At 40.4% G+C, this 25,404-nt stretch overlaps 2 protein-coding genes across 2 annotated transcripts; both read right to left on the reverse strand.

The window, feature by feature from the left end:
- Window positions 1-8,415: 8,415 nt before the first annotated feature.
- Window positions 8,416-9,070, reverse strand: LOC146659633 (C-type lectin lectoxin-Thr1-like). Its single transcript, XM_085421953.1, has 3 exons — window positions 8,815-9,070; window positions 8,609-8,697; window positions 8,416-8,514 (listed from the first exon to the last, which is right to left on the reverse strand). The coding sequence occupies exons 1-3, from the start codon at window positions 9,068-9,070 to the stop codon at window positions 8,416-8,418; spliced, it is 444 nt and encodes a 147-aa protein (XP_085278079.1).
- A 7,717-nt stretch (window positions 9,071-16,787) lies between these two features.
- On the reverse strand, window positions 16,788-17,741 carry LOC146659634 (uncharacterized). The gene has a single exon (XM_085421908.1). It carries the CDS (start codon window positions 17,665-17,667, stop codon window positions 17,059-17,061), a length of 609 nt encoding a protein of 202 aa, XP_085278034.1. The 5' UTR covers window positions 17,668-17,741; the 3' UTR covers window positions 16,788-17,058.
- Between the last annotated feature and the right edge of the window lie 7,663 nt (window positions 17,742-25,404).

Genomic DNA, 25,404 nt, shown 5'->3' on the forward strand with positions numbered 1-25,404 from the left:
CAACCTTATAAACAGTACATTTGCACAATTTAAACCAGCCCACTGAAGCCGAGGAGTGTTGCCCCATAGCAACAGAGAACGACCTCTCTGAGAGGTAGGATTTAAACCAAGTTAAAACCGTACCTTTGAGACCAACAACATGTTCCAATCTTGATAGAAGAATGTTGTGGTTAACCGTGTCAAAAACAGCAGTCAAGTCAAGTAAAACTAAAACCAAAGCCAAAGTCATAGCCAAAGTAACCATAGTAATAGCCAAAGTCAACAGTTAAGAGAAGATCATTAAAAACTCTAAGTAAGGCTGTCTCTGCGCTGTGGCGAGGTTTAAAACTAGACTGAAACTTTTCATTAATACCATTTGCATCTAAAAAGGCTTGAAGTTGTTTTAGAACTACCTTTTCCAAAATATTTTGGAATTAAAAGGGAGTTTGGAGATGGGCCTGTAGTTAGTGAGACCATTAGGGTCAAGATTTTTTTTTCATAATAGGTTGCACAACAGCATGCTTAAAGACAGACGGTACACAACCTGATGACAATGATGCATTCAGCAGAAATAAGATACAAGGACAAATAATATGTAAAGCTTCCTTAACGAAACGACAAGGAAGAATATCGTGTAGGGAACCAGAGATTTTGAGATGATCAATTATATCTTTTAAAGCAGAATAAGACACTGGATGGCTGCAAACTTTCTGCTTTTTAATTCAGATAAAACTGAGGTTATTGTACTCGGTCCTGAAAATCTTAGAAATATGGTATCTAAGCAGATTCTTACTCTGGATGGCATTACCTTGGTGTCAGGGACCAAGCAGTAAAGCATAAAGGACACAGGTGGTTTTAATTTAAAAAAAAACAAGGGGGGTTTTATTGACCCAAAAATATGAAAATAGATTTAACAAAGCCAAAACCTAAACAGGCAGACCAATAAAAGAGGTCAACTCAATAGACTAAACTCAAGATAATAATTAACAAAACCTATGAAAAACTGACCTGCTGAAATGACACACAGGGGAACTTAAATACTGGTTTAGCTAAACCAAATGACACACATGGGGGAAAACAAGATGGCTGCCGTATAACCAACTAATACAAAACAATTAAACAAACATGAAACACCCCCCAGGCAATGAAGCATGTGGTGCAATCCAATTAAGCTGTCAGTGGTACTTCAGGTCTCCCAGCCCTTTGCCACACCTTTTGCCAGACAAGAGGAGAAGCCAACCCCCAGGTAACTTAAACAAAGATGTATTAACATAACATAAAACAGAACTTTGACATTGCAAGGTTAATATGTGTGCACGCCATATAAACATTGGAAGGTGTGATGGAAAAATAAATACATTTAATAAAGAAACAATATTGAACAATAAGTAGAATATTTCAAAGTAGTGACTGTAAATTAAACTAAAGTGAATCAACGGGTGGTGAGGTGTGGAGCTTACCATGTGTGGCATGCCATCTCATACCTCCCCTCTTCAGAGCTCTCGCTGGAACAGCGAGAGAGCTAGTCAGCAGTAAGGTTCTCCTTGCCTGGTACGTGGTGGACAGTGAATCGGAATGGCTGTAAGGCCAGGTACCAGCGGGTAATTCGCCCATTTGTGTCCTTCATCTGCTCAAGCCACTGGAGTGCTTTGTGATCAGTTTCCAAGGTGAAGTCTCTTCCCAGTAGATAGTAGCGGAAGGAGTCCAGGGCCCACTTGATTGCTAAGGTCTCCTTCTCTACTGTGGAATACCGAACTTCCCGTGGAAACAGTTTCCGGCTGATGTAAGCCACTGGATGGCGGCCTTCCATGGTTTCCTGAAAGAGGACAGCTCCCAGGCCCCGATCTGAAGCATCAGTCTGTAATATGAACGGTTCATCAAAGTTGGGACTGTACAAAACCGGTTGCTTACTTAGTGACTGTTGTATGTCATGAAATGCTGCCACTGCCTCCTCTGTCCACTGGATGTGATTGGGGGAACGTGATCCCGTCAGGTCTGTGAGCAGAGCTGCCCTGTTGGAGAACTGAGGGATGAAACGACGGTAGAAACCTGCCATGCCCAAAAAGGATCTCAGCTGCTTCCTTGTTTGGGGCAGGGGGGCTGATTCCATGGCCTCGATTTTGCTGACCTGTGGCCTGATAACCCCCTTGCCGATGACATGCCCCAGGTATTCTGTCTCAGCAGCGGCGAAAACACACTTTGACGGATTCACCGTAACCCAGCTGAGTGCAGGTGGTCCAGAACAGTTCGCAGGTGTTCCACATGCTCCTCCCAGGTGTTGTGTGGATAACAATATCATCCAAGTAAGCAGCAGCAAAGTCAGCGCAGTCATGTAATACCTGATCCATTAGCCGTTGGAAAGTTGCTGGAGCTCCATGTAGTCCAAATGGCAAGACTGTAAATTGGAAAAGCCCCCATGGTGTTCTGAATGCTGTGAACTCTCTGGACCGTTGAGTGAGTGGGACCTGCCAGTAACCCTTACACAGATCTATTGTGGTCAGGTACCTTGCTTTTCCCAGACGTTCAAATAGATCATCAATTCTTGGTGTCGGGTAGGAGTCAAACATGGATATGGAGTTCAGGTACCTGAAATCAATGCAGAACCTCATACTCTCATCCTTTTTGGGTACCAAGACCACAGGGTTGCACCATTCACTCTTAGATCTTTTGATGATCCCTAGGGATAACATCAAATCAATTTCCTTCTTCAATGAAGGCAACAGACGTTCCGGGATCCTGTAACTTAATCGTCTCACAGAGGCACCTTCTCGTACCACAATATCATGTTCGACAATGTCAGTTCTCCCCGGATTCTCTTGAAAGACTGCTGATTTACACATTTCTCTCACATGCTGCTGCTTGTCCTCTGGGAGATGGCTGAGATCATAATCCAGAGAGCCAGCAGGTGGTAGATATTGCTCATCTGCTTCATCTTCTTCAGGCACTCGCCGTAGGAGCATTGCATCTGCCTTGTGTTCAATACGCTCCACCCACTCCTTCAGAAGGTTTATATGCAAGACCTTGCTGGAGCGCAACTGCCCTGGGGTGGACACCTCATATGTGGTGGGTCCCAGCTTCCTCATGACTTCAAATGGCCCCTGCCACTTTGCCAACAATTTGTTGTTGTCACTGGGGAGGAGCACGAGCACCTTTTGTCCTGGCTCAAACGCACGCTGACTAGCAGATTTATCATACCAAGACTTCTGCTGCTGCTGGGCCTCCACCATATGTGATTGAGCAAGTTCACTCATTTTCTCCAACCGTTCTCTCATCTGAATGACATAAGACAAAATGTTCTTGGGTCCCTCCTCCGCCTTGTCTCCCTCCCAGATCTCCTTTAACAGAGTTGGAGGGCCACGAACCTCATAACCATACAACAGCTCAAAAGGGGAAAAACCTGTGGAGGCTTGGGGGACTTCTCTATAAGCAAAGAGTAGATATGGCAGCCATTGATCCCAATCGTTACCACTGTCGTTGACAAACTTCCTGAGCATCTGTTTCAATGTCTGGTTAAACCGTTCTGTCAGCCCATCAGTTTGAGGGTGGTATGGTGAAGTTCTCAGACTCCGGATACCCAACAACTGATAAACTTGCTTTAACAAAGTAGACATGAAGTTAGTGCCTTGATCAGTTAGTATTTCTCGTGGAAACCCAACTCTTGCAAAGAACTGCACTAAACAAAATGCAATGGGCTTGGCCTTTATAGATTTTAAAGGGAACACCTCAGGATATTTTGTGGCATAATCTGTTACAACAAGCATGTAACGATTTCCTGCTTTGCTCCTCCCAACAGGCCCTACAATATCCATTCCAAGATGCTCAAAAGGAGTGCCGATGACAGGGAGAGGTTGGAGTGGAGCTCTATGGGGGATTTTAGCAGATGTTATCTGACACTGTGGGCAACTTTTACAAAACTGAGCCACATCTTTGCTAAGACCGGGCCAGTAGAAATGATGTTTGATGCGAGCTGTGGTCTTGTGTTTACCAAGGTGGCCAGCCCACGGAATAGAATGCCCTAAGGTGAGAATGGCGTTTCTAACCTTCTGGGGAACCACCAGCTGCAGCACCGACCCCTGCTGACAATAGAGAATGTCATTTTGCAAGATGTACTCACTGTTAAGAACCTGCTCCACTCCAGGTTCCTTTTCTTTGGCCTTCCGGAAAAGAGATATTAAAGATTGATCAGATTTTTGGAGTTCAGCGATTTCAGTTGGAATATTAAACCCTAGGGGTGACTGTGTTGGCTCAGCGTCTGTTAGTGTATCCACAGGTGAAAATTTGAATTTCTCCTGCCTTCTTTGTCTGCGGGTCTTCCGTGGCTTCACTACAGTTATCTCAAACTCCTCATTAAAAAAAGGAAGGGCACTCAGGGTCTCAGAGTGGGTACTGACTTGCTTAGCCTGAGCTCTGGTAACGGCTACATTGCACTCCTCAGTCTGCTCAGACTCCAACAAATCAAAAAGCACAGGAAGGTCACGCCCTAACACGGCAGAGTAAGGCAAACTGTTCACAACACCCACATTCAGCAGACACATCTGGTCCTGAACTTTAATGTAGATGTCAGCTGTCGGATATCTTTTCTCATCTCCATGGACACAACAGATTGAAATTGTATCACTGGTGCGAACAATATTAGGTGGGGCAAAATCTGAGTGAATAAGAGACCGAGAACTGCCAGAGTTAAGAAGGGCATTGAGTAGAACCCCATTCACTTCAATCTGACTCATTTTGATGGATTTGTCACTCTCCTACTCATGATCAGCATTAGAACGGGGGGCAAAGCACATTTGCACCATTTTAACAGAATTTCTTGGGAACATAGGTTTTGTATGGCCCTCAAATCCACAAAGATAACAAATGAGCTTCTTACCGGAGGCCTTTGGTGGTCTAGTGGTAGACTGAGGGGTCTTACTGGTGCTTGTATTTGCTGAATCCAGATGGTTTTGTTGAGGTATCTTCCGGGTGTCCCTCGATGCCTTCCATGCATTATGGCTCCATGCTTGGCCCCTCTTTCTGGCAGCAACAAAAACATCAGCTAACCGAGCCGCTTCCATTGCTGAACCAGGGTTGTGTAAAGAAACAATATGGAACAATAAGTAGAATATTTTAAAGTAGTGACTGTAAATTAAACTAAAGTGAATCAATGGGTGGTGAGGTGTGGAGCTTACCATGTGTGGCATGCCATCACACTTGGCCTCCAGTAACGCTGTGAGGAACCTTGGAGTCATTTTTTACCAAGACATGTCCTTCAACGCACATATTAAACAAATATGTAAGACTGCTTTCTTCCATTTGCGCAACATCTCTAAAATTAGAAATATCCTGTCTCAGAGTGATGCTGAAAAACTAGTTTATGCATTTATTACTTCCAGGCTGGACTACTGTAATTCATTATTATTAGGAAGTCCTAAAAACTCCCTAAAAAGTCTTCAGTTAATCCAAAATGCTGCAGCAAGAGTACTGACAGGGACTTATACAGCCGCATATCACCTAGCACGCAAGTGATCAGCATGGCTGAGGGAATGACATCAATGGAACATCAACAACAAGACTGCAAAAGGAAGCAATTAGGGACATCCGATCTACGAACTGAACCACTGGAGCATCCGTATCTCACCTTCTATACAGACAGATATTCATACAGGGGAGGAAATTTGCTATGGAGAGATGTGGAACATCGGTACAAGGAAACATCACACAACCTGCCTTAGCTCAGATGGCAGAAATCGTGGCTCTCACCAAAGCTCTACAACTTTCAGAAGGAAAAAGAGTAAAACATCTATACAGACTCAGCAATTCATGTCAATGGACCACAATGGAGACAGTTTTTACAGCCAATATTCCAGTAAAACAGAAAGAACAATTGGAAGAACTGATACAAGCTGCCCAAGGGAAGTGGCAGTGAGGAAATACAAGGACATCAAATGAACCAAACATGGCGGGAAAAGTACCACCTTCTCTCTTCCACACTCTGTTCACCAGCATCTTGTTGTTTTTCTCCCTCTGCATCAGGTTTTCCTTCAGGTGTGACATCCATTATCACTGCATTCAGGGTTTCTGGATGACTGGTGTCCCCAGGTGTGCTGTCAGATTTAGGCAATCTAAAACAGTCAGGTAGTTCAGGGTAGAGTTTAAGCACAGTAGAAACTCCAGGAGTTGTAGTTGGCAGCCCAGTTCTTTGTGATGATGACTGTGATTTTTGGTCTTCCCCTTGTAACTTGCAGTCTGGATCTTGGATTCTTACTCGTCTTCCTTTTCCTCTTAGCATCCAGTAGCACATATCTATTGTCATCATGTGCTCTCGCTTTTTGTCAGTTTCCTTCCTCTTGGAGCCTCCTGATTTCCTTCCTTCTTCCTTCCTTTCTCAGTGTGCTTGCTCATATTCTTCATTAGCTTGTTTCTCTATTTGGAATATGGTTTCACTCCTGGGTATGTAATTTCTTGTTCCATTTGGGCGATCGTGGCTCAAGAGTTGGGAGTTCGCCTTGTAATCGGAGGGTTGCCGGCTTGGACAGTCTCGGTCGTTGTGTCCTTGGGCAAGACACTTCACCCGTTGCCTACTGGTGGTGGTCAGAGGGCCCGGTGGCGCCAGTGTCCGGCAGCCTCGCCTCTGTCAGTGCGCCCCAGGGTGGCTGTGGCTACAATGTAGCTGCCATCACCAGTGTGTGAATGTGTGTGTGAATGGGTGGATGACTGGATATGTAAAGCGCTTTGGGGTCCTTAGGGACTAGTAAAGCGCTATATAAATACAGGCCATTTACCATTTGTTATCCAGTGTAGATCTTGCTTTCTTATCCTTTATACCATCCAGCATCCGGTTGTTGACATATTTCTCTAATTGATCCAAATTCTCCATTCTGGGTGAAATTGCAATGCTCGCCATTACATTTTTATTTAAATTCTCTTTTTATTGTTTTTGTTCAAGTTCCTCCCTTTTTCTTTTTTTCTATCTGGTTTTTGTTTTCTTCTAGGAACAAGGGCTCCCTTACTCCCAGGTCTAATTATTATTACGTCTTTCTTTTATTCTTTGAAACCGAAACCGAAATTCAACTTCACCAATGACTAAGAATTAGACACTCAATGTCTATTTTGAAACGATGACAAAGCAATGGTTTTCTCTTTTCCCAAAACTGCAAATTTCAATTTTAACAATAAAATAATACTGAAAATAAAAACTGCAAACTTAATGATTTTAATTCAAAGCAAGCAAAATCACAGCTATTCAACCCAGCTGGTAATTAATTCAAAAAAGAAAAACACTGTATTAAACTAATAAAAGATGAGATCAACCATGCCAAAATTCAGCTTAGGAATTAACTCAAAAAGAATCTCTAACAAGACTTGATAAGAAATTAATCAAACATAATAAGATTTGATTTATCAATAAACGTAACAGTAATTATTTCAGAATCGAACAAAACAAATATGAGAATGAATTGAGGAATTGATTCACTCAGTTAACTATACATTAAACAGATAAGAGTCAATCAAAGAAAATTATACAGCATAAACAGAATAGCAGTTAATTTAGAACTGTTAACATTTATCAGTCCGACAAAAATCAAATATAAGATCAAATGTAAAAGCAAAAACTAACCCCAAGACTATTAACTTGTCACCAACTGATAATGAAAAATTAATCTCAAGATTAACTGCAAGGATCAGAAACATATACCGGAAATTCTATAGCTTTCAGCTGATTACAGACAGATAACAATATCAAATTAAACTGATCAATATTCAAAAACAGACACGAAAACAAATGCCAAACTTTATAGCTGTTTCCTGATGTCAGAAATCAATTTAAGGGAGAATCAGAATAGAAACCCAATTAGCGGTTAACTCTATAGCTGTTAACTGATAACAACAAATTGCAAATCAGTAGAAGGATCAAAAATTCAAAAAATAAACATAAAACAAATACCAGTTAATTCTTTTAGCTACTGACTGACGATAACAAACAAAAAATAAGAGTCAATTTAATATTTATCTTCAGAAACACCAAATTGTTTATCAAACAAAACCAAGTCAGACATTTCACATTTAACCATATCAGATAAAAACAAAACCGTAGGTCAATTTAGTATTTAAGGTTTCAAAATCATTAAACTGTTTATCAAACCATTTAGCCTAATGAGACGAAAGTTAAACTTTCTGGAGATTTTTACTGTGCTATGCAAAAAACAATCACACAGCATTTCATAAAAAGAATATCACATCAAAAAAAGCAGTTGTGGTAGTCTAATGCTTTGGGGCTGCTTTTATGCTTTGGTAACTGGGTGACTTGTCATAGTTTAACATAAAAAAATATATATATTTTTTTCTAAAACATTAGAAAATCCTTCAGGAGAATGTCTGGTCATCAATTTCTGCCCTGAATCTTTAGCACACTTGAGTTATAAGGCTGAGCAATGATCCAAAGCACCCCAAATCTCTCTAAGTTTCACTATTCTCCTCGTTCTCTTGTTTCTTCGGTTGAATGTTCCATTGCAGTTTGATATCAGTCAATCCTTGACTTGTTAGCTTGGCTCTTAGCTGTGATAGAATGGAAAGATAAGTAGGTTGCTCTTTCAGTTTTTGTTTGTTTGTTTGCTTTTTTTTTTTCCAGAAGCAAAAACAAGGATTTTACCTGCTGGAGGATCTGGGCATTAGTTGCAGAGTCACTTAAGTCAACATCAGTCACAAACTTCAGCTTCACTGTCGTCCTCAACTTTGCAACTTAGAAGGAGACATGTTGTTATAAAATAACAGTAAGTTTTGACAAATTGAGAAACAGGAGTTAGGGTTAGTCAGGACAAGTTTTCTTTATGTGTGTGTGTGTTATTGAACATTTACCTTGATGGCAAATGAAAACATATTTTATTGTACATATGTCGTCATCCCACACGTGGAGGTTATTCTCCACCACACAATGCTGGTTACCCGGAGGGTTATTTGGGCTGGAACTTCGCCAGTTTTTAAAGGAGCTCTGACTCTTGTCAGACCAGGTCCATGGCACTCGGTACAGACCGATCCAAATGTCATCACTGTTTGGTTTTAATGAACTGACCTCAGCGTTCTCCTCACTGTTTTCGATCACTGCCAAGTTCATGCTTAGTTTTATGCAGTGTTCTCGAGCAGAGGTCCAATTTTTTGTAGTAGAGATGTACATGTAGTTTTTCTTGTTTTGCTCTGTAACTGCAGCAGATAGAAAATGAACCAGTGAGGGGGAAACACATGAAGCAAGTGTTTAAGCATCCATGGCAGATGATAGATGTTCAATTTATTAGGGATATTAATCAGTTAGCATTGCAGTGAATGATTACAAGTTTTGGATAATCAATTTAATGTTTTCAAATAAGTTCAAACTTTTTGAGCTAAGGTTTTTCTTATATTTTATACAGCAAATCTTCAGTGATGCTTTCTGTCAAATCTGCCAGTGAAAAATGCAGGTGAAGTCAGTAGTCAGGTCAGTAGGTGAAATCCATGAATGAAAATATTTTCTTACCATTGTAGCAAGCAAAAGTTTTGTTTTCACCACAGTTTTTATCGTACCACTTTCCTCCAAGACCCATTATCACACAGGTTTCTTTTGCAAGATAATAATCTGGTTGAGTAGAGTCCCAGTTGTGGTAATCAATTTTGCTCGTTTCACCAGTTATTGCCCATCTCCAGGAGTTGGTGTCATTGCCTAACGTATTCTTCCAGGATTCAGGGTCATCCTGCAGTCCAATCCATGCCCAGTCGTAGGAAAAAGATGAATTTAGCCTGCTTATATCATCCATGCTTTCAATGGTGGCCAGGTCTGTGTACTTCTCTCTGCAGTATTGTTGAGCATCGTTCCAGCTAATTTTTTTGTCAACGTAGTAGTACTTACGAGGAGGGAACTTTGAGCAGGAGCAGAGACTAAATCCTTAACAATGATAATAGATAGTATAAGTAGTATTAGATTCCTCACAGTACACACAAGAAAAGGGTAAAACAAACATTAAAGATTCTTTTTGCCCTTATAATTTTTTAATTTTTTTTTTGACAGGCTACACAGGGTACCAGTCTACTACTATAAAAACTGCTAAAGGAGGGCAGTAACGTTGCAGTAATGACCAAATGTTATATGATCAATATTGAATTCAGTGTTTGCCATTATATTTGGGATTTAAGTATCTGCATACAGTTTTTGTAATAGAAAACATTTTTATTTTTAAACATATCCCAACAGCATATTTTACTTCGTTGCTGGGGTCATGAATGGGTCATAACTACTCGATTATCTGAAGATGAAACAATAATTCAAGTTTATTTCAACCGTGGCATATTTACCTTTTTAGTCAGAGCTTAGACACAATGTTAGAATTTAGCAACTCAGCGCTGAGTTGCTCCTGAAAGACTTGATTTTGGGCTCTTTTATGGATTCCAGTTCAAATAACAATGGGCAACACTGTAACACTGTCCTTCCAGTATATATCCTTCTGTGTGCATATTAAACAAATATATTGGACTGCTTTTTTGCATTTACACAATATCTGTTTGTGTATGCTCTGCAGCTCTCCATTGAAACAGACACATGGAGCAGAGCAGTTGCTCATAAAAGAGAGACGTGAAGTTCTTGTCCCTGAAAATTTATGAGTGAGAGTTGAGGAAGTGTCTGCATGGGAGTAGTTCATGTTATGCACAGTGTCAAAGGTATAGCTTTAGAAGATCATTTTTAGGGGTTTATATAATGCCTGGAAAAGGAGTATCAAGTTATTGTTTCACCTCTTTGCACCTCCTCAAAGTTTTAATAAAATGAAACATATAATTCTTTTTGACACACTGTTTTCATAATTGAATATGTTTTTTATGGCTTCCTTTTCAACTTTACAATTCAAATCACACATTTCCATTATACAAATTTGGGATCTTACCAAAGAAGAGGAGAGTCAGTGTTGGGAAACAGCCCATTTCTGATTTCACTGTAAAGAGAAGGAAATAGGTATAAATAAAACACCAACTTTAGAGCTTTTGCATTACTTTGCATTTGTTTCCAATTTTCTCTGACTGACGTGTTAATCAGTTAAAGAATGACATAACATGCTTTTGAGAATGAGAATAAGCTCAGAAAATAATGACTTTAAAAGTTTACTTTGGGGATATGTTAAAAAAAAGAAGATTACTATTGTTAATAAATAAATATATATTCTTAGTGCTTATTTGCTGATTATATATTCTTTTATGTATTTTAATAAGAGAGGGCCAGCTCTGAGTGTAAACTAGGTCGCAGGCTGACAGGAAACTGCATGCTTTTGCAGAGCATAGAAGGTGCAGACGGAAAGGTGTGATCTGATATGAGGCGGACACGAGACCGGTCTAAAAAGATTTAAAGGTAAGCACAAGCCTGTTCAAAGAAAATGCAAATTTGTGCACATTGGATGAATTCTAAATTATCTGTTCGCCGAATGGAAGATCTCAACCTTTAAATTGGCTCAGGAGTGGTTAAATTAAAGTAAATTATAAAATCTGGTAAGTAGATTTCGGGTGACATGTCCATGGTAATTTTGGGTAATTTGTGATAAATTAAATTAAAGTTTGGGGATATTTGATGAAAGCTTATTGTTGTTAATGCTGGGGTGAAGTTCAAAGTTGTTGTGACGTGTGTTTTGAAAATATACGACACTAGATATGGTAAATGGTAAATGGCCTGTATTTATATAGCGCTTTACTAGTCCCTAAGGACCCCAAAGCGCTTTACATATCCAGTCATCCACCCATTCACACACACATTCACAAACTGGTGATGGCAAGCTACATTGTAGCCACAGCCACCCTGGGGCGCACTGACAGAGGCGATACTGACAGAGGAGATACTTAAATTGTAAGAAATAAATGTATAAAAATTACAGTAAAAATTGTTCTAACAGTCTAATTGCCCAGATAAATTATTTGTTTACTTATTTTACTGTAGACACAAGAGAAAGAAACAGATTTTTTTTTTATACTACATTATGAAAAAACAGGAACTTTTCTGTCATTTAATTGTTTATCTATTACTTCATCACTTTGATGTAGTTTGAATGGCTCTGGGGGACGTCTTACAGCTAAGAGTCCAAAAGTTAAGCCCTCTGTCACATTGTTGAAAGATGTCTTTCATTTTCTTTTTCAGTGTTTATTTTTGGTCAATATTAAACTAAAAAGAGACAAACACTGTTCATTTATTGACATAGAATATATGCAATAGAATGAATACATATTGTTCCATCTGTAATTTCTATGTAAAGAGACAATAAAAAAACATTAACAATAACAAAATCTAAATGTATTATAACACTCAAATGGTGAAAATATAAAGATATACTTACAAGTTTGTTGAATATTGTTTTAAGGTTGAGATCTGAATGCTCCACATATGAATGCAGACGATGAATTGGCCACCCTTCAGTCAGTCAGTCAGTCAGTCAGTCTTCGACTTTATTTTCATATGTAAATCATAAGACAAATTAGCTGGTAACACGCATCCAATAAGTCACTGTGACATACTTGACTAGAAGACCAACAGTGATGTTGTGTAAAAGAAGGAGATGAGATGAAGCTCAGATCACTTTCTACATGCAGCAAGATGTTAGAAAGCTTCAATCACTTCGCCGGTAGTTGGATGGGGCCGGTCCCTTCTGGGGGTCCTTAAGGATCAGGACTGTCCGGCCTTCTGTTAGCCAGAAGGTTCCACAGAGGCAAGCTCTGAGCACAAGATCTATAAAGGCTGGAGTTCATCACACCAGGCAAGATCCCATGTGCTGTGTAAAGATGCCCCTGAAACAATCCAGCACATAACAGCAGTGTGCAAGATGCTAGCAGGCAGGGCATACATGAAACGCCATAACTAAGCAACATATGTTGTATGTACTTGTGCAAGTAGTTGGACCAGTACATACACTGTAGGCAAATATGTGTTTATGTGCGCTTAACGTATAATGCAAACTTATAGATTACGATCCAGACACAAAAAACTTTGTGTAGTTCATTTTGATGGGGTTGTAATTCACATTACTGCCCCATGAAATCACCAGATTAATTACAGTTTTTGAAAAAAGATCAAAATGAGCAAAATCCCACAGAGCTGGAAACATCTGTTTCTTCTGTTGCAGATAGTGCTGATTTCTGTGGCTTCAAACATTTTAACTGATCTCACTTTAACCTCCAGCAGCTGTTAAAATCAAAACACTTACTGTGACATGACTGCTGAAAGGGATGTGGCCAAGCATTCAACTTGCTGCAAGGGTTGAAACCAAGGTAGGGACCACATAGGACACATTTCACACATTCTTGTCCCCTTTACATTATGGTGGTACCCACAGAACTGTCATGCCTTGTGGTGTTTTCATCTCGCCAGCCTGCTTCACCTACTGAAAACATCATTTAACAACATTTCAGGCAGTCGTAACTAAAATGAACTTTTGTTTTTTCCTCCTCCCCCACATACTTACAAACATCCAAGTAATATTTCTTTGTAGTTGCCTGGTGTTAAAACCTGCAATGCAGAGGCAGTGTTCTGCTCAATGTAATTTAAGGTTGTTTAACATTCCTTTTTTCTAACTTTAAACCTTAGTAAACAAAAATTATTAGATAAACAGCTAATTGCCTCCAACTCTCACACAATGATAAAAGGTTTTTGCAGACTACCCAAACACAAAATGCAGCAATTCTACTTCAACAATTCAACTTTTTTTCAAGATCTATTGAGTCCAGAGTCCAACCTAATATTTCTGGCTCACAGTATTTCTGGTGCATTAACTTAAACATACAGCAAATGTAAATGAAAAAGACAGAAAACCAAAGATGCCAGTCTCAGTTTCCTGAATGAATGTTGTGCATATTCGTGCCTCTCAGTTGAGTCCTGGCAAAGTCTTCATAGCCTGTGTCCTGTTGTTGGGAAGGTTTACAGTAGTGGTGTTGACTTTAATAAATTACAAAATAACACAAGCAAAATAATATAGAGTATTGAAATTACATATTGAAGTATTTGCATTATTTTTTGCAAGGGTTATAACATGAATGTCAGCTGATAATGGCTTCAAATTATGAAGAAGTGCAAACAAGCTAAGTACAGCTCCATAACACTGGTGGTGAGGCCTGTGGAGGAGAATGATGCCTTTAGCTAAAGCTGTCACTCTGAGTGAAATTAAGGAACCTGATTATGTGATGGAGGGGATGCTGCCAATATCAAATATGTAATGACATAAAGTCAATACACTGAGAGGTCGATTTAATGAGCTACCAACTCTCTGAACAATATCACAAACAAATGGAATGGAATAATTATTTGTACAAATTTTGTTTCTGAAAGTAGGGCTATAATGTAATGGATTACTTTTTTGATAGTAGTAATCTTGATGTGGAGTAAAAGAAATTGTCTTTAAAAGTGATATTGCACAATGCTGCATGTGAATTTCTTTCTATGGTTGGAACAATCAATTTCTGACTAAGTCTGAGGACGTTTTTTTGCTATTCTTGATATTATATCTAAGGTTTTGTTACTATTACAGTTATTTTTCAGTTATTTATTTATAGAGCTAGAGTTTTAAAAGTTATATTTAACTTTTAGTTTTTACCTTTTGTTGGAATTCCAATAGAAACTAATTAACATTAAACATGATAAAATTTGTACCTGCTGATGTAATGAACAGTAATAAAAACTATTATGGAAAACAAATGTGTTGCTGACATCTTCAAACTGTTTTTCAAAATCCCGACTCCTCCATGCTACAGAATGGATCAGTCATTAGGTAGTTAGTTTGCTTCAGGCTCGTGTTATGTTCAGTCTATTTTTACAAATCATTTCTGAGGAGGAAAAAAAACTAAACAGAAATGCTATGAAAAGAGTTTGTTTACAATTCTCTTTTCTACAACAATAAATATGGAACAATGGAAACATTTTAGGTATAGGTGTAAAATGTGTCATTTTACTAAAAATATAACAATTAATCTGTCAACAGTCCTCCTCCTTTCAGCGGTGTTCGAATTCTCTTCAAAGGATGTATTGCTTTTAAATTTATCCACTGACAGAATGAGATGCTGGCATATTGAGCCCAGCGTGAATTAGCTTTCACCTTACTAAAGAGGTGTAAAGGGGATTCTGCCTAAAGCTTCAGTGAACAGATAGAGGAGGTGCTGCTCTAAATACTTGATCAATAAGACATCAATGAGAATTAGGTCTCTCTGGGCTTGTTGCAATGTAAAAGAGAACAAAAATAAACCAGGAATCATTTTGTCCTCCACAATATAATTGCTGTTATTTACAATGATAACCTCTGAATTACTTCATTTGGTTAAGTTAAAAATGTTTTGACCTAAAATTTGTTAGTAATGATACAGGTACGAGTGATGGCTGTAAACTTGTAAAAAGATGGAATATACAAAGGTCTTTCAGTGAAGTCATGGCTATTAATATCTGTGAGTCATACAACAGAGTTTTAACTCAAAGTTCAAAATCGATCATTCAACAGTTTTCATCTTTCCCCACCAGATTGTAGCTCTAAGTCTCGCCTACTGAAGAGATGCAGTAAATCATTAAACAGATCCAATGATTAGGTGCATGTAACAAGCTAAAACTTCAGTATAATTGTGTGTATGTGTGTGTTTTATGTTTTAATTGCTATTTGTTAGAATCTTTACATTATTTTAACAAGTGTTAAATTTTCTATAACAGATGCAATGTAGACATCTTTTTTAGAAAATATTAGCAAATGTTATTTAAACAAGAGCAAATGGTATTTGAAGAGGCTATTTTCAGCCGTGGATTATTACACATTTGTTGCCCCAGGGAAGTATTTACTGCAGCAAATATGGAACCTAAGTGCGAACATCCATCACAATAAAGGGGAATCCATTGCTGTGATCTGCGACACAAAGGCTGTGTAACAGTTTAGATACAGGCAATATTAAATGAGTAAATTATGCATTTTGATCTTTTTATTGAAGAGATTTAAAAAAGAAATCACATGGTTTATTGAAATATAACACAAAAATATGTAATCCCTGAATGTACAAAACTGCCCAATAGGCAAACTATAAGATACTTTGGACCTGAAACTATCTGCCGGTGAGAGGAAGATGAATGATTGATGATTTTCCACAATCTGCAATGCTGCTTAATAAAATGTGTCATTCATTTGGTTCATCTTAGCAGCCATAAAATGTACTGCAGCAGATGTCCACATTGTTGACATTTAAGATGATGACTTCTTTCACGCCTTCTGGCTATGTAGACCATTTCAAGGTTTTTATTCAGAGGTCATGGACACTTGGCTCCATCCAGAACTCCTCTCTGCTCATAAATTTCTGCTCTGAGCGAGCTCTCCACACTTCAAGTCAGACACTAGGCCTAGTTTGCAGTATTTGTTTTTAAAGCTTGAAAATTTCAGAATCAGAATCAGAATCAGAATACTTTATTCATCCCGAGGGAAATTAGGGGTTACAGCAGGCAGCATGCTAATGGCGCATGCGCACTCACAAAGGAACCTTCTGACCAACTTTACACAAACATCACATTGGGCAGACATGTCAGAAGGTAGGCTGATAGGAAAAAAACAACGAAAATACACTACATGAGGTAAGAGGAGGAGAAAAAAAACTCCACTCAGACTGAGCTCCTAGTGGGAGAACAGTTTGATAAAAGAAAAAACACCTCAGCACAAAAGCACATGACTATCAATACACCATAGAAACACGAGACAAGCAACAGGGGCGGGTAAAGGGTAAGAGAGAGCCGGCGTAGACAGCGCATCCGGTCCTGCAGCATCTGTGCTGGTCCAGTTGACTGCTATCATCCCCGGTAGGGCACAAGCATTGAAGGCGTTGGAAAGGGAGGGGGATGAGTGAGTGCTTATCAGTGTAAGTGTGTGTGTGTGCGTGTCCATAGTTTAGCTGAGACAGTGTCCTTCGGCCTATCAGGCTAAGTAAACAGTCCTCCAGCCAATCCAGGTGTCCTTCATGGGGCGGGAAGAATAGTCATCACACAGTCGTTATCAGGGAGTTGTTTTGGTGGGCTCCAGCCTTGGGCCTGCAGCTGGGGCCGTGGTGTCCGAATGTTGAATATTGTTGATTTCTCCTTTGTGAGCAGCTCGAATTCTAGCACTCCGAGGCTGGTCTCTCGATCTCCCGTTGAAGAGCTGCGAGCCTCCCCATGATGGTATCAAACTTCTGTTCCGTGGTGTTGTCAGTCTTTTGATTCTGAGACCTCACAACTGCAGTGATCCGTTCCGCGATGTTTTCCAACTGTCGCTCAAGGGTCTCATTTTGAGCAGGCCTCTCTCTGATGTTTCCCCTCATACGCTCAATGGTGTTGTTTTGAGCCTTCACAGCAGCTGTAAGCGTCTCCAAGGTGTTGACCATATTACGTTCGTTGTGAGAGGTCGCACCTCGTCCCGTCGCTTCGAATCCAGCGGGCAGCCTTGTGGGGGTTTGAACAGCCGGTTCCGCTTTCTTATTTCTCTGATAAACCAGGGCTAAGCCAACGCCGATCAGCATGAACCCTGTTATCATGGTTCCGAATAGGTAGATATCTTCAGCGTCCTCGATCGACAGTCCCGCCAGGCACACGGTCCTCCAGTTCTGCCACCCGTCCATCGTGTAACCGGCAGGGAAAGTCCCTCCAGGGCACTCAGGCTCTCCCGAGCCCCGACTTCTCGTTGAGAAAAGGGTGTCAATAGCACTCAGAGACCAGTTGATCAAATCCATAATTCTCTTTTAGGTTTAGAGAACGACAGTGAGAGACTGTTCCAGGGAAAGTAAATTCACACAAGACAAGACAAGGACATATAGGCGAAGCAGGGAAGATAAGGGTGAGGAGGAGAGGAGAAAGTGCGACCGCCTTCGCTGAGAGCTTCTATGTCCTTGAAAATTAGCCAAGACCTTATCTGATTGAAGAGACAGAAACCATCTATCACCCTATAGATGAATTTGCTGACTAAACATCAGTTTCGAGAATCTCCAACAACACATGCTCTCGCTTCTTACAGTTTTTTGCAGAGTTGATTCCTCCTGCTTTGCACTCAGACAGTTTAATTAAATCAAGCACGTAAATTGATGGATCCTAAATGTATTACTGATCTTGTCATTTGAACTGCAAAAAAATAGAAAATGGTAAATGGAATGAAAATATGAGGTTGGAGAGACGGCGAAGAATGCAGCTCTTATTCTGCTCTGAATGAAGGTAGTGTCATGCCAGTTTGATAACATCGCAGCACTTGTTAGTGTAAGGATGTGTTCTGCTCACTGGGTCGAGGCCGATCACAGCTACAGTACCTGGAACAAACACACACCTGATCATTGTTAATATCGGTGCACAGTGCTGTATCTAAAACCTTTTGTTGCTTTTTGTTTTTGTTTTTTAAATCCACTTTTATTCAAATGAAGCATAAGATTTAGGAGCGCACTTCTGAATCGTTGCCTTGCATTGTTTTTATTTACCACTCAGAAAGTCAGCAGCCATTAAATATTTTGATCCTGGTAAAACAAACATTTGGAAGCAATCCATCATGACTGCTATGGTACTGATTAATAGTATTCAGTCAACCTTTATTATAACCATTATAAATTAATTAATAATCTTAAATTAAACTAATGGAACTTTTAGTTAACTGATTACGTTAATAACTGATACATAAAATAATTTATTACTTCTGTACCTTGTTTAACAAATAATAATTTTATGAATGTTAATATATTTAAAATGGACTCCATAGCTGATAAAAATGACATAATTACAGTGGCTTGCAAAAGTATTCAGCCCCCTTGAACTTTTCTACATTTTGTCACATTACAGCCACAAACATGAATCAATTTTATTGGAATTCCACATGAAAGACCAAAACAAAGTGGTGTACACGTGAGAAGTGGAACGAAAATCATACATGATTCCAAACATTTTTTACAAATAAATAACTGAAAAGTGGGGTGTGCGTAATTATTCAGCCCCCTGAGTCAATACTTTGTAGAACCACCTTTTGCTGCAATTCCAGCTGCCAGTCTTTTAGGGTCTGTCTCTACCAGCTTTGCACATCTAGAGACTGAAATTTTTGCCCATTCTTCTTTGCAAAACAGCTCCAGCCCAGTCAGATTAGATGGACAGCGTTTGTGAACAGCAGTTTTCAGATCTTGCCACAGATTCTATAGTAACCTCATTAGGTATATGTACAGGCAACAGAAAACTGAATATAGGTTATTTAGAAAGCTTAAGTTTGCAGTGGAAATGATTATATCTACAAATAAAGTCAAGAATTGATTTTTGCTGGTTAAGTATTGGAATTTTGTATTCAAGGATGTGATGAACTTTACATGATTTTTTATGAATAATATCACAAATGATCAGCTGACGGTGAGAGGAATTTATTCCCACATGTGAGGTGTTTTGAACTAAAGTGTGTCGAGTTAGCAAGAAGTAACCATGGCTGTTCTTACAGTACACTAAAAGCAGGGATCACTGTTGTTATGAATTCACACTATTTAAAAACGATAAAATAAAATAGAAATGATACCCAGTAACTTAAACCCTCATTTTTGCTGCCATTATATGAAGAGACACCATAAAACAAAGGCAAAGTTCCATACACACAGAACAGTTGAACTGTATGAATTAAGATCAAGATATTTGATACAGGACTGAGTATAGGGCGACCGTGGCTCAGGGGTTTGGGAAGCGCATCTGACACTTTACCCTACCGCCTACTGGTGTTGGCCAGAGGGGCTGTTCTGATATCAAAAGTTTTTAAGGTAGACTGTTTTCTTGGATTTGGTAAATGTTTAAATATGCAATTGTAACTCTCTGGTGCCACCTTAAAACCTGTAGTCTGTAATAGGACATGATGTCATTGGTAAACAGGAAGTAAGTCTGTGAATTAAGGAGAAGGCATGTGCAGCATGGTGGCCTTAGCCAGATAAATCCAGTGGCATCCACATACATCCTATGCCTTTGGTAGCATTGTGGGTATGTATAGACTTGTTTTATATTTTATGTGCATGTATAGACCACTTTCTTTCAAGTAAGTTCATTTTTCTGTAAGTTTAATGATAAAACCAATCTTATGCAGTTTAAGCTAGCAATCGCTTATGGAGCTAGTTAACCCTTTAAGACCTACCATAGAACCAAGTCCGCCAGAGCTTATATTATATTTTTACATGCTGTGGAGCCATTTTTGGGAGCATTTCAAGTTGCTATACATCAATACAACCATTATAGCCCAGATTTTAATAATATGTATTCATTAAGTGCATAGTAATTACATAAATTGCAAAAAAGTGCAATAAACTACAAAAAAATTGAAAATCGTTTTTGATTTTTTAACATATATTTGTAGTTAGAGAAATTTAAGAGTCTTATCCCTCAAAACTGTAAATACAAAAAAGTTGCACAAAATAGTTTCCCACCACAGGAAATTTATTTTGAGTGTCTTCATAGTTTTATTTTTGAATTTTTATACACTGCAGGAAAAACGAAAATAAATATTATACTGCAAATTTGCAAAAAAGCAGCATATGCATCAAAATAAACTATTTTCAGCAGTGCAATATGAGTCCTAAGCATCCCAGAAACGACACAGAAAGTCATAAAGTCAAAGATAACTTTTAAAAAGAGCAGTATAGGCCCTGAGGCCCTGATCGCAAAAAAGACTACATTTCCGCGAAAATGACGTCACTTCCGGTTTCGGGCAGGTAATGGCGGAAATGCAAAAGTTCGCGCTGACGTCTATTCCAACGTAGGAAGTGTTTTGAACAGCTGATCAGATCGGTAAAGCGTGTTTCTGGAATATTATGTTTTTGTTCCTGCAAGCGCTTTTTATGCAGTTTTTGCAAAGCTTTATGTGGAAGGAAACCGTGACCTAGGACAAGCTGATGGCATCAGATGTAAGTACAACTCCTCCGGTTTCATATGCAAAAAAAAATTTTTGCGCTAGCTTACGTGGTTGCAGTGCTACTGGGATTTAAAAATAGTTACGCATAACAGAGCGTTCCCGCTCCGATCGGCTCTAAAGGGTTAAAGGGGAATGACAAACGTATTGGATGCATTCATTATAGCAAGACTTGTTAAAATCATAATTTGATGTTTGTATTTGACTTAAAAAGGGAAGTAATTCATATGAACATTGCATGTTGACATATTAAAAAACTGGGTTAATATATTTTCATCGTTATATATGTACATGGTGAATAAGTACAGTGATTATGCCTTGTACTGTTTGTTACAGTTTCACCTTTCCCTGTGTCAATAAACCTGTGAACCGGGAATCGTGTCGTCAGAGTCTTGATGTGGGGAAGGAGTTTAGCTGACTGCTCAACCATAGCAGAGGCAGTACAGTGAAACCACACTTCCTAGCGGGCAAGATAACGTGGAAACGCCGACAGATGGTAGGGAGACCATCATCACAATCAACTAATGGACAATTAGCACATCTAAGCAGAGATTCGCTGAGAAATTGTTCAGTCCAAGTCAGAAGAAACAACCATGTCAAAAACGCATTCGCACGCTCCTTCTGTGCACTCCTATGCATCATCAACTGGGTCTGCTGCAGCCAAGGCACGAGCACGTGCAGAAGCAGCAAAGGCTCGTCTTTCTTATGCTGAGGAGGAAATAAACCTAAAACTAGAAAAGGCTAAATTGGAAGCCTCAATGCAAATGCTAGAATATAAGAAAGAAACTGCTGCAGCCATTGCGGAGGCAGAAGTGCTAGAAGCTGCAGCTGATATCAATAGTGAAAGACGTAGTTGTGACCTTGTACTAGATTCTGACCCTCTAGAAACTATTCAACGAACACAACAGTATGTTGCGGACCAAGGCAAAGTATCAGAGACAGAGCATCAGCGGCATGAAAGTGTTACGCCAACAAAATCACAGCCGTTCCCCAGCTCACATGGAGTTCAGATCTGTAAGGAAGAAGATGTTCACGAGCCACGACAAGTAAGATTTGAACACAGTTCTGCTACCCCAACCCAGAATCTCAGATCTCAAAATGACTATAGTGGTGCATTTCCCTCAGCCTATCCCATATCTCCTAACGCCAACTATGGCAGCCCCAACCCAAATGATTTTGTGAGATATCTTGCACGCCGTGAACTTGTGTCTACAGGCTTACTTCAATTTAATGACAAGCCACAGAACTACAGAGCCTGGAAACGCTCATTTCTATCTGCAACCAGTGGCTTAGATTTGACTGCGAGTGAAGAGATGGATCTTCTTTTAAAGTGGCTTGGCAAGGAGTCAAAAGAACACGCAGAGCAGATCAGAGCAATTCATGTTAATCATCCAGGAGCTGGGCTGGATATGATATGGGAAAGACTTGATAGAACCTACGGCTCAACAGAGGCAATAGAGGATTCTCTCTTCAAGCGCATTAACACATTTCCAAAGGTAGGAAATCGAGACTATACTAAGTTAACAAAGTTGAGTGATCTTCTGATGGAACTTCTTTCGGCTAAGGATGAAGGAGACCTACCTGGACTTTCATTCCTCGACACAGCAAGAGGTGTCAACCCAATCGTGCAGAAGCTCCCCTTTCGTCTGCAAGAAAAGTGGGCTTCAGCTGGCGCATCGTACAAGCGGCGAGAGCATGTGCCGTATCCGCCCTTTACCTTTTTTGTAGAGTTTGTTAGCCAGGAGGCTAGCATTGCCAACGATCCAAGCTTCAACTTCATCACTCAGACAGACATCAGCCCCAGGACTGAAAAGTTAGCGTGGCAGCCAAACAAGCATAGAAGAATCTCAGTCTGTAAAACGGACGTATCCTCCAGAGCTAGTTCTGATTCTAGTAAGTTCTCATCAAAGCTTGATGATTGTGATAAAGTATGCCCCATTCATGGGAAACCACACCCATTACGCAAATGTCGTGCATTCAGAGAAAAACCGATTGATGAGCGCAAGATGTTCTTGAAGGAGCACAATTTGTGTTTCAAATGCTGTTCAGCATCATCGCACCTTGCTAGGGATTGCAAGGTCAAAGTGCAGTGTTCTGAGTGCAAAAGTGAAAGGCACAACACAGCTCTACATCCAGGGCCTGCACCTTGGATAGAAGTGAAGGACCCTGCTCCAGACCATGGCGGGGAGGAAGTTGAAACTTTGCCTCAATCGGACATCACAGCCAAATGCACAAAGGTTTGTGGGGGAGATCTGATGGACCGATCCTGTTCCAAAATATGCCTCGTGAAGGTATATCCAGCTGGGAACACAGAAAAAGCAGTGAAGCTGTATGCAATTTTGGATGAGCAAAGCAACAGGTCGTTAGTTCGCTCACAGTTTTTTGAAGTGTTTGGTGACAAAAGCCCATGTGCGCCATACATACTGAGAACATGTGCAGGAGTAAAAGAATCAGCAGGTAGGAGGGCAAGTGGCTATGAGGTGGAATCTCTTGATGGGACTGTCCGCATTCCATTACCCAGTCTCACAGAATGCAATGAAATTCCCAACAACAGGGATGAGATTCCAACCCCTGATGTCGCTATTCATCATGCACATTTAAAGTCACTGGCACACCTCATCCCAGATCTGGACCCAAATGCCCAGATCATGCTTCTCCTAGGGCGGGACGTTATCAGACTACATAAAGTCCGCAAACAAGTGAATGGTTCACACAACCAGCCCTATGCTCAGAAGTTAGATCTGGGGTGGGTTGTTGTGGGCAACGTGTGTCTCGGCAGTGTCCATAGGCCATCAGCAATCAGCTCCTTCTATACAAATACCACAGAGCTGCGAAGGCCATCTATCTTTAACCCATGCCCTAATGTGTTTTGTGTTAAAGAAAGGTATAGCGCCATCCAGGTTGCAGACCATCTTCCAACATGTCCTGAACAAGAGTCCATCTGCGATGTTGACCATCTTGGATGCAATGTGTTCAAGAGGACCAAAGAGGATAACCAAGTTGCTCCTTCAATTCAGGACGCTTCATTCATGAAAATAATGAAGGCTGGACTACAGAAAGACACAAATAACAGCTGGGTAGCCCCTTTACCCTTCAAGAGTCCACGTCAGCAGCTTCCTAACAACAGGCCTCAGGCACTGAAGCGTCTCAAGTCTCTCATTCACAACTTTGAGAGGAAGCCTGAAATGAGGGAACACTTCCTTAGCTTCATGGAACAGATGTTCAAAAATGGTCATGCAGAGTTGGCTCCTCCGTTGGGTGAGGAGGAAGAGCGATGGTATTTACCAACATTCGGTGTGTACCATCCCAAGAAACCAAAGAAGATCAGAATAGTTTTTGACTCCAGTGCTCGATTCAATGGTGTGTCACTCAACGATGTGCTGTTGACGGGGCCTGATCTGAACAACACACTGCTGGGTGTATTGATTCGCTTTAGAAAGGAAGCTGTTGCATTCTCAGCAGACATAGAACAAATGTTCTACTCTTTCTTGGTCAGAGAAGAGGACAGAAACTTCTTGAGGTTTCTATGGTTCCGTGATAATGACCTCTCCAAAGATATCGTGGACTACCGCATGACAGTCCACGTGTTCGGGAATAGCCCCTCGCCTGCAGTGGCTATTTACGGCCTGCATCAATCCGTTCAAGTCAGTGAGTTCCATGCTGACCCTGATGTAAAGCATTTTGTGATGCGAGACTTTTATGTGGATGATGGACTGAAGTCTCTGCCTACAGTCGAAGCAGCTATCAACTTGTTAAAGAAGACACAGGATGTCCTCTCCAGGTCTAACCTGAGGCTGCATAAGATCGCAGCAAACAAGAAGGAGGTCATGAGAGCCTTTCCTTCAAGAGACTATGCAAGTGACCTTAAGCAAGTGCACTGAAGCACCGCAGCAATTTCCTAATGTTGTAAACCTGCTCAACATTTGGCAATAAACCCCTTTCTGATTCTGATTCTGATTCTAAAGAGCTTGACCTTGATGCAGACACAGTACCGATGCAGCGCAGTCTCGGGCTCAACTGGAACCTTCAAACAGATTGCTTTGTCTTCAGTGTCTCCCAGGAGACGAAACCTTATACTCGCCGGGGAGTCTTATCTATCATTAACAGTCTCTACGACCCTCTTAGGTTTGTAGCACCAGTTGTCATACAAGGCAAGGCCATTCTGCGAGAGCTCACTGCTGAGAATGGTGACTGGGATGCGCCATTACCTCGAGACAAGGAGGAAGCTTGGGCCTCGTGGAGAGCTTCACTGACAGAGTTGTCAAGTCTGACGATACCCAGACCCTACACTGAAACTTCACCATCGACAGCTGTCAACAGAGAATTGTGTGTTTTCTCTGACGCTTCAACAAAAGCTATTGCTGCAGTAGCATATCTTAGAGTCACAGACACTGCTGGAAACCAGCATGTGGGGTTTGTCATGGGAAAGGCCAAGCTGGCTCCTCGTCCAGAGCACACAATCCCGAGATTAGAGCTCTGTGCAGCAGTACTGGCTGTTGAGTTGTCAGACCTGATCTCAGCAGAACTTGATCTTCAGCTTAATGCTGTGACTTATTACACAGATAGT

The sequence above is a fragment of the Rhamphochromis longiceps genome, linkage group LG11 (genome assembly GCF_057381845.1).
Source record: "Rhamphochromis longiceps isolate RC_006_pf linkage group LG11, R_longiceps_female_GT1.1, whole genome shotgun sequence".
In the NCBI taxonomy this organism is placed as follows: Eukaryota; Metazoa; Chordata; class Actinopteri; order Cichliformes; family Cichlidae; genus Rhamphochromis; species Rhamphochromis longiceps.

Excerpts from the sequence above, each read along its gene's own strand:
- LOC146659633 (XM_085421953.1), bottom strand. The coding sequence starts at position 9,070 with ATGAACTTGGCAGTGATCGAAAACAGTGAGGAGAACGCTGAGGTCAGT. Across the intron at positions 8,698-8,814 it reads TGTTTTCATTTGCCATCAAG|TTGCAAAGTTGAGGACGACA; the intron begins GTAAATGTTCAA and ends TCTCCTTCTAAG. Across the intron at positions 8,515-8,608 it reads ATGCCCAGATCCTCCAGCAG|CTAAGAGCCAAGCTAACAAG; the intron begins GTAAAATCCTTG and ends ATTCTATCACAG.
- LOC146659634 (XM_085421908.1), bottom strand. The coding sequence starts at position 17,667 with ATGGATTTGATCAACTGGTCTCTGAGTGCTATTGACACCCTTTTCTCA.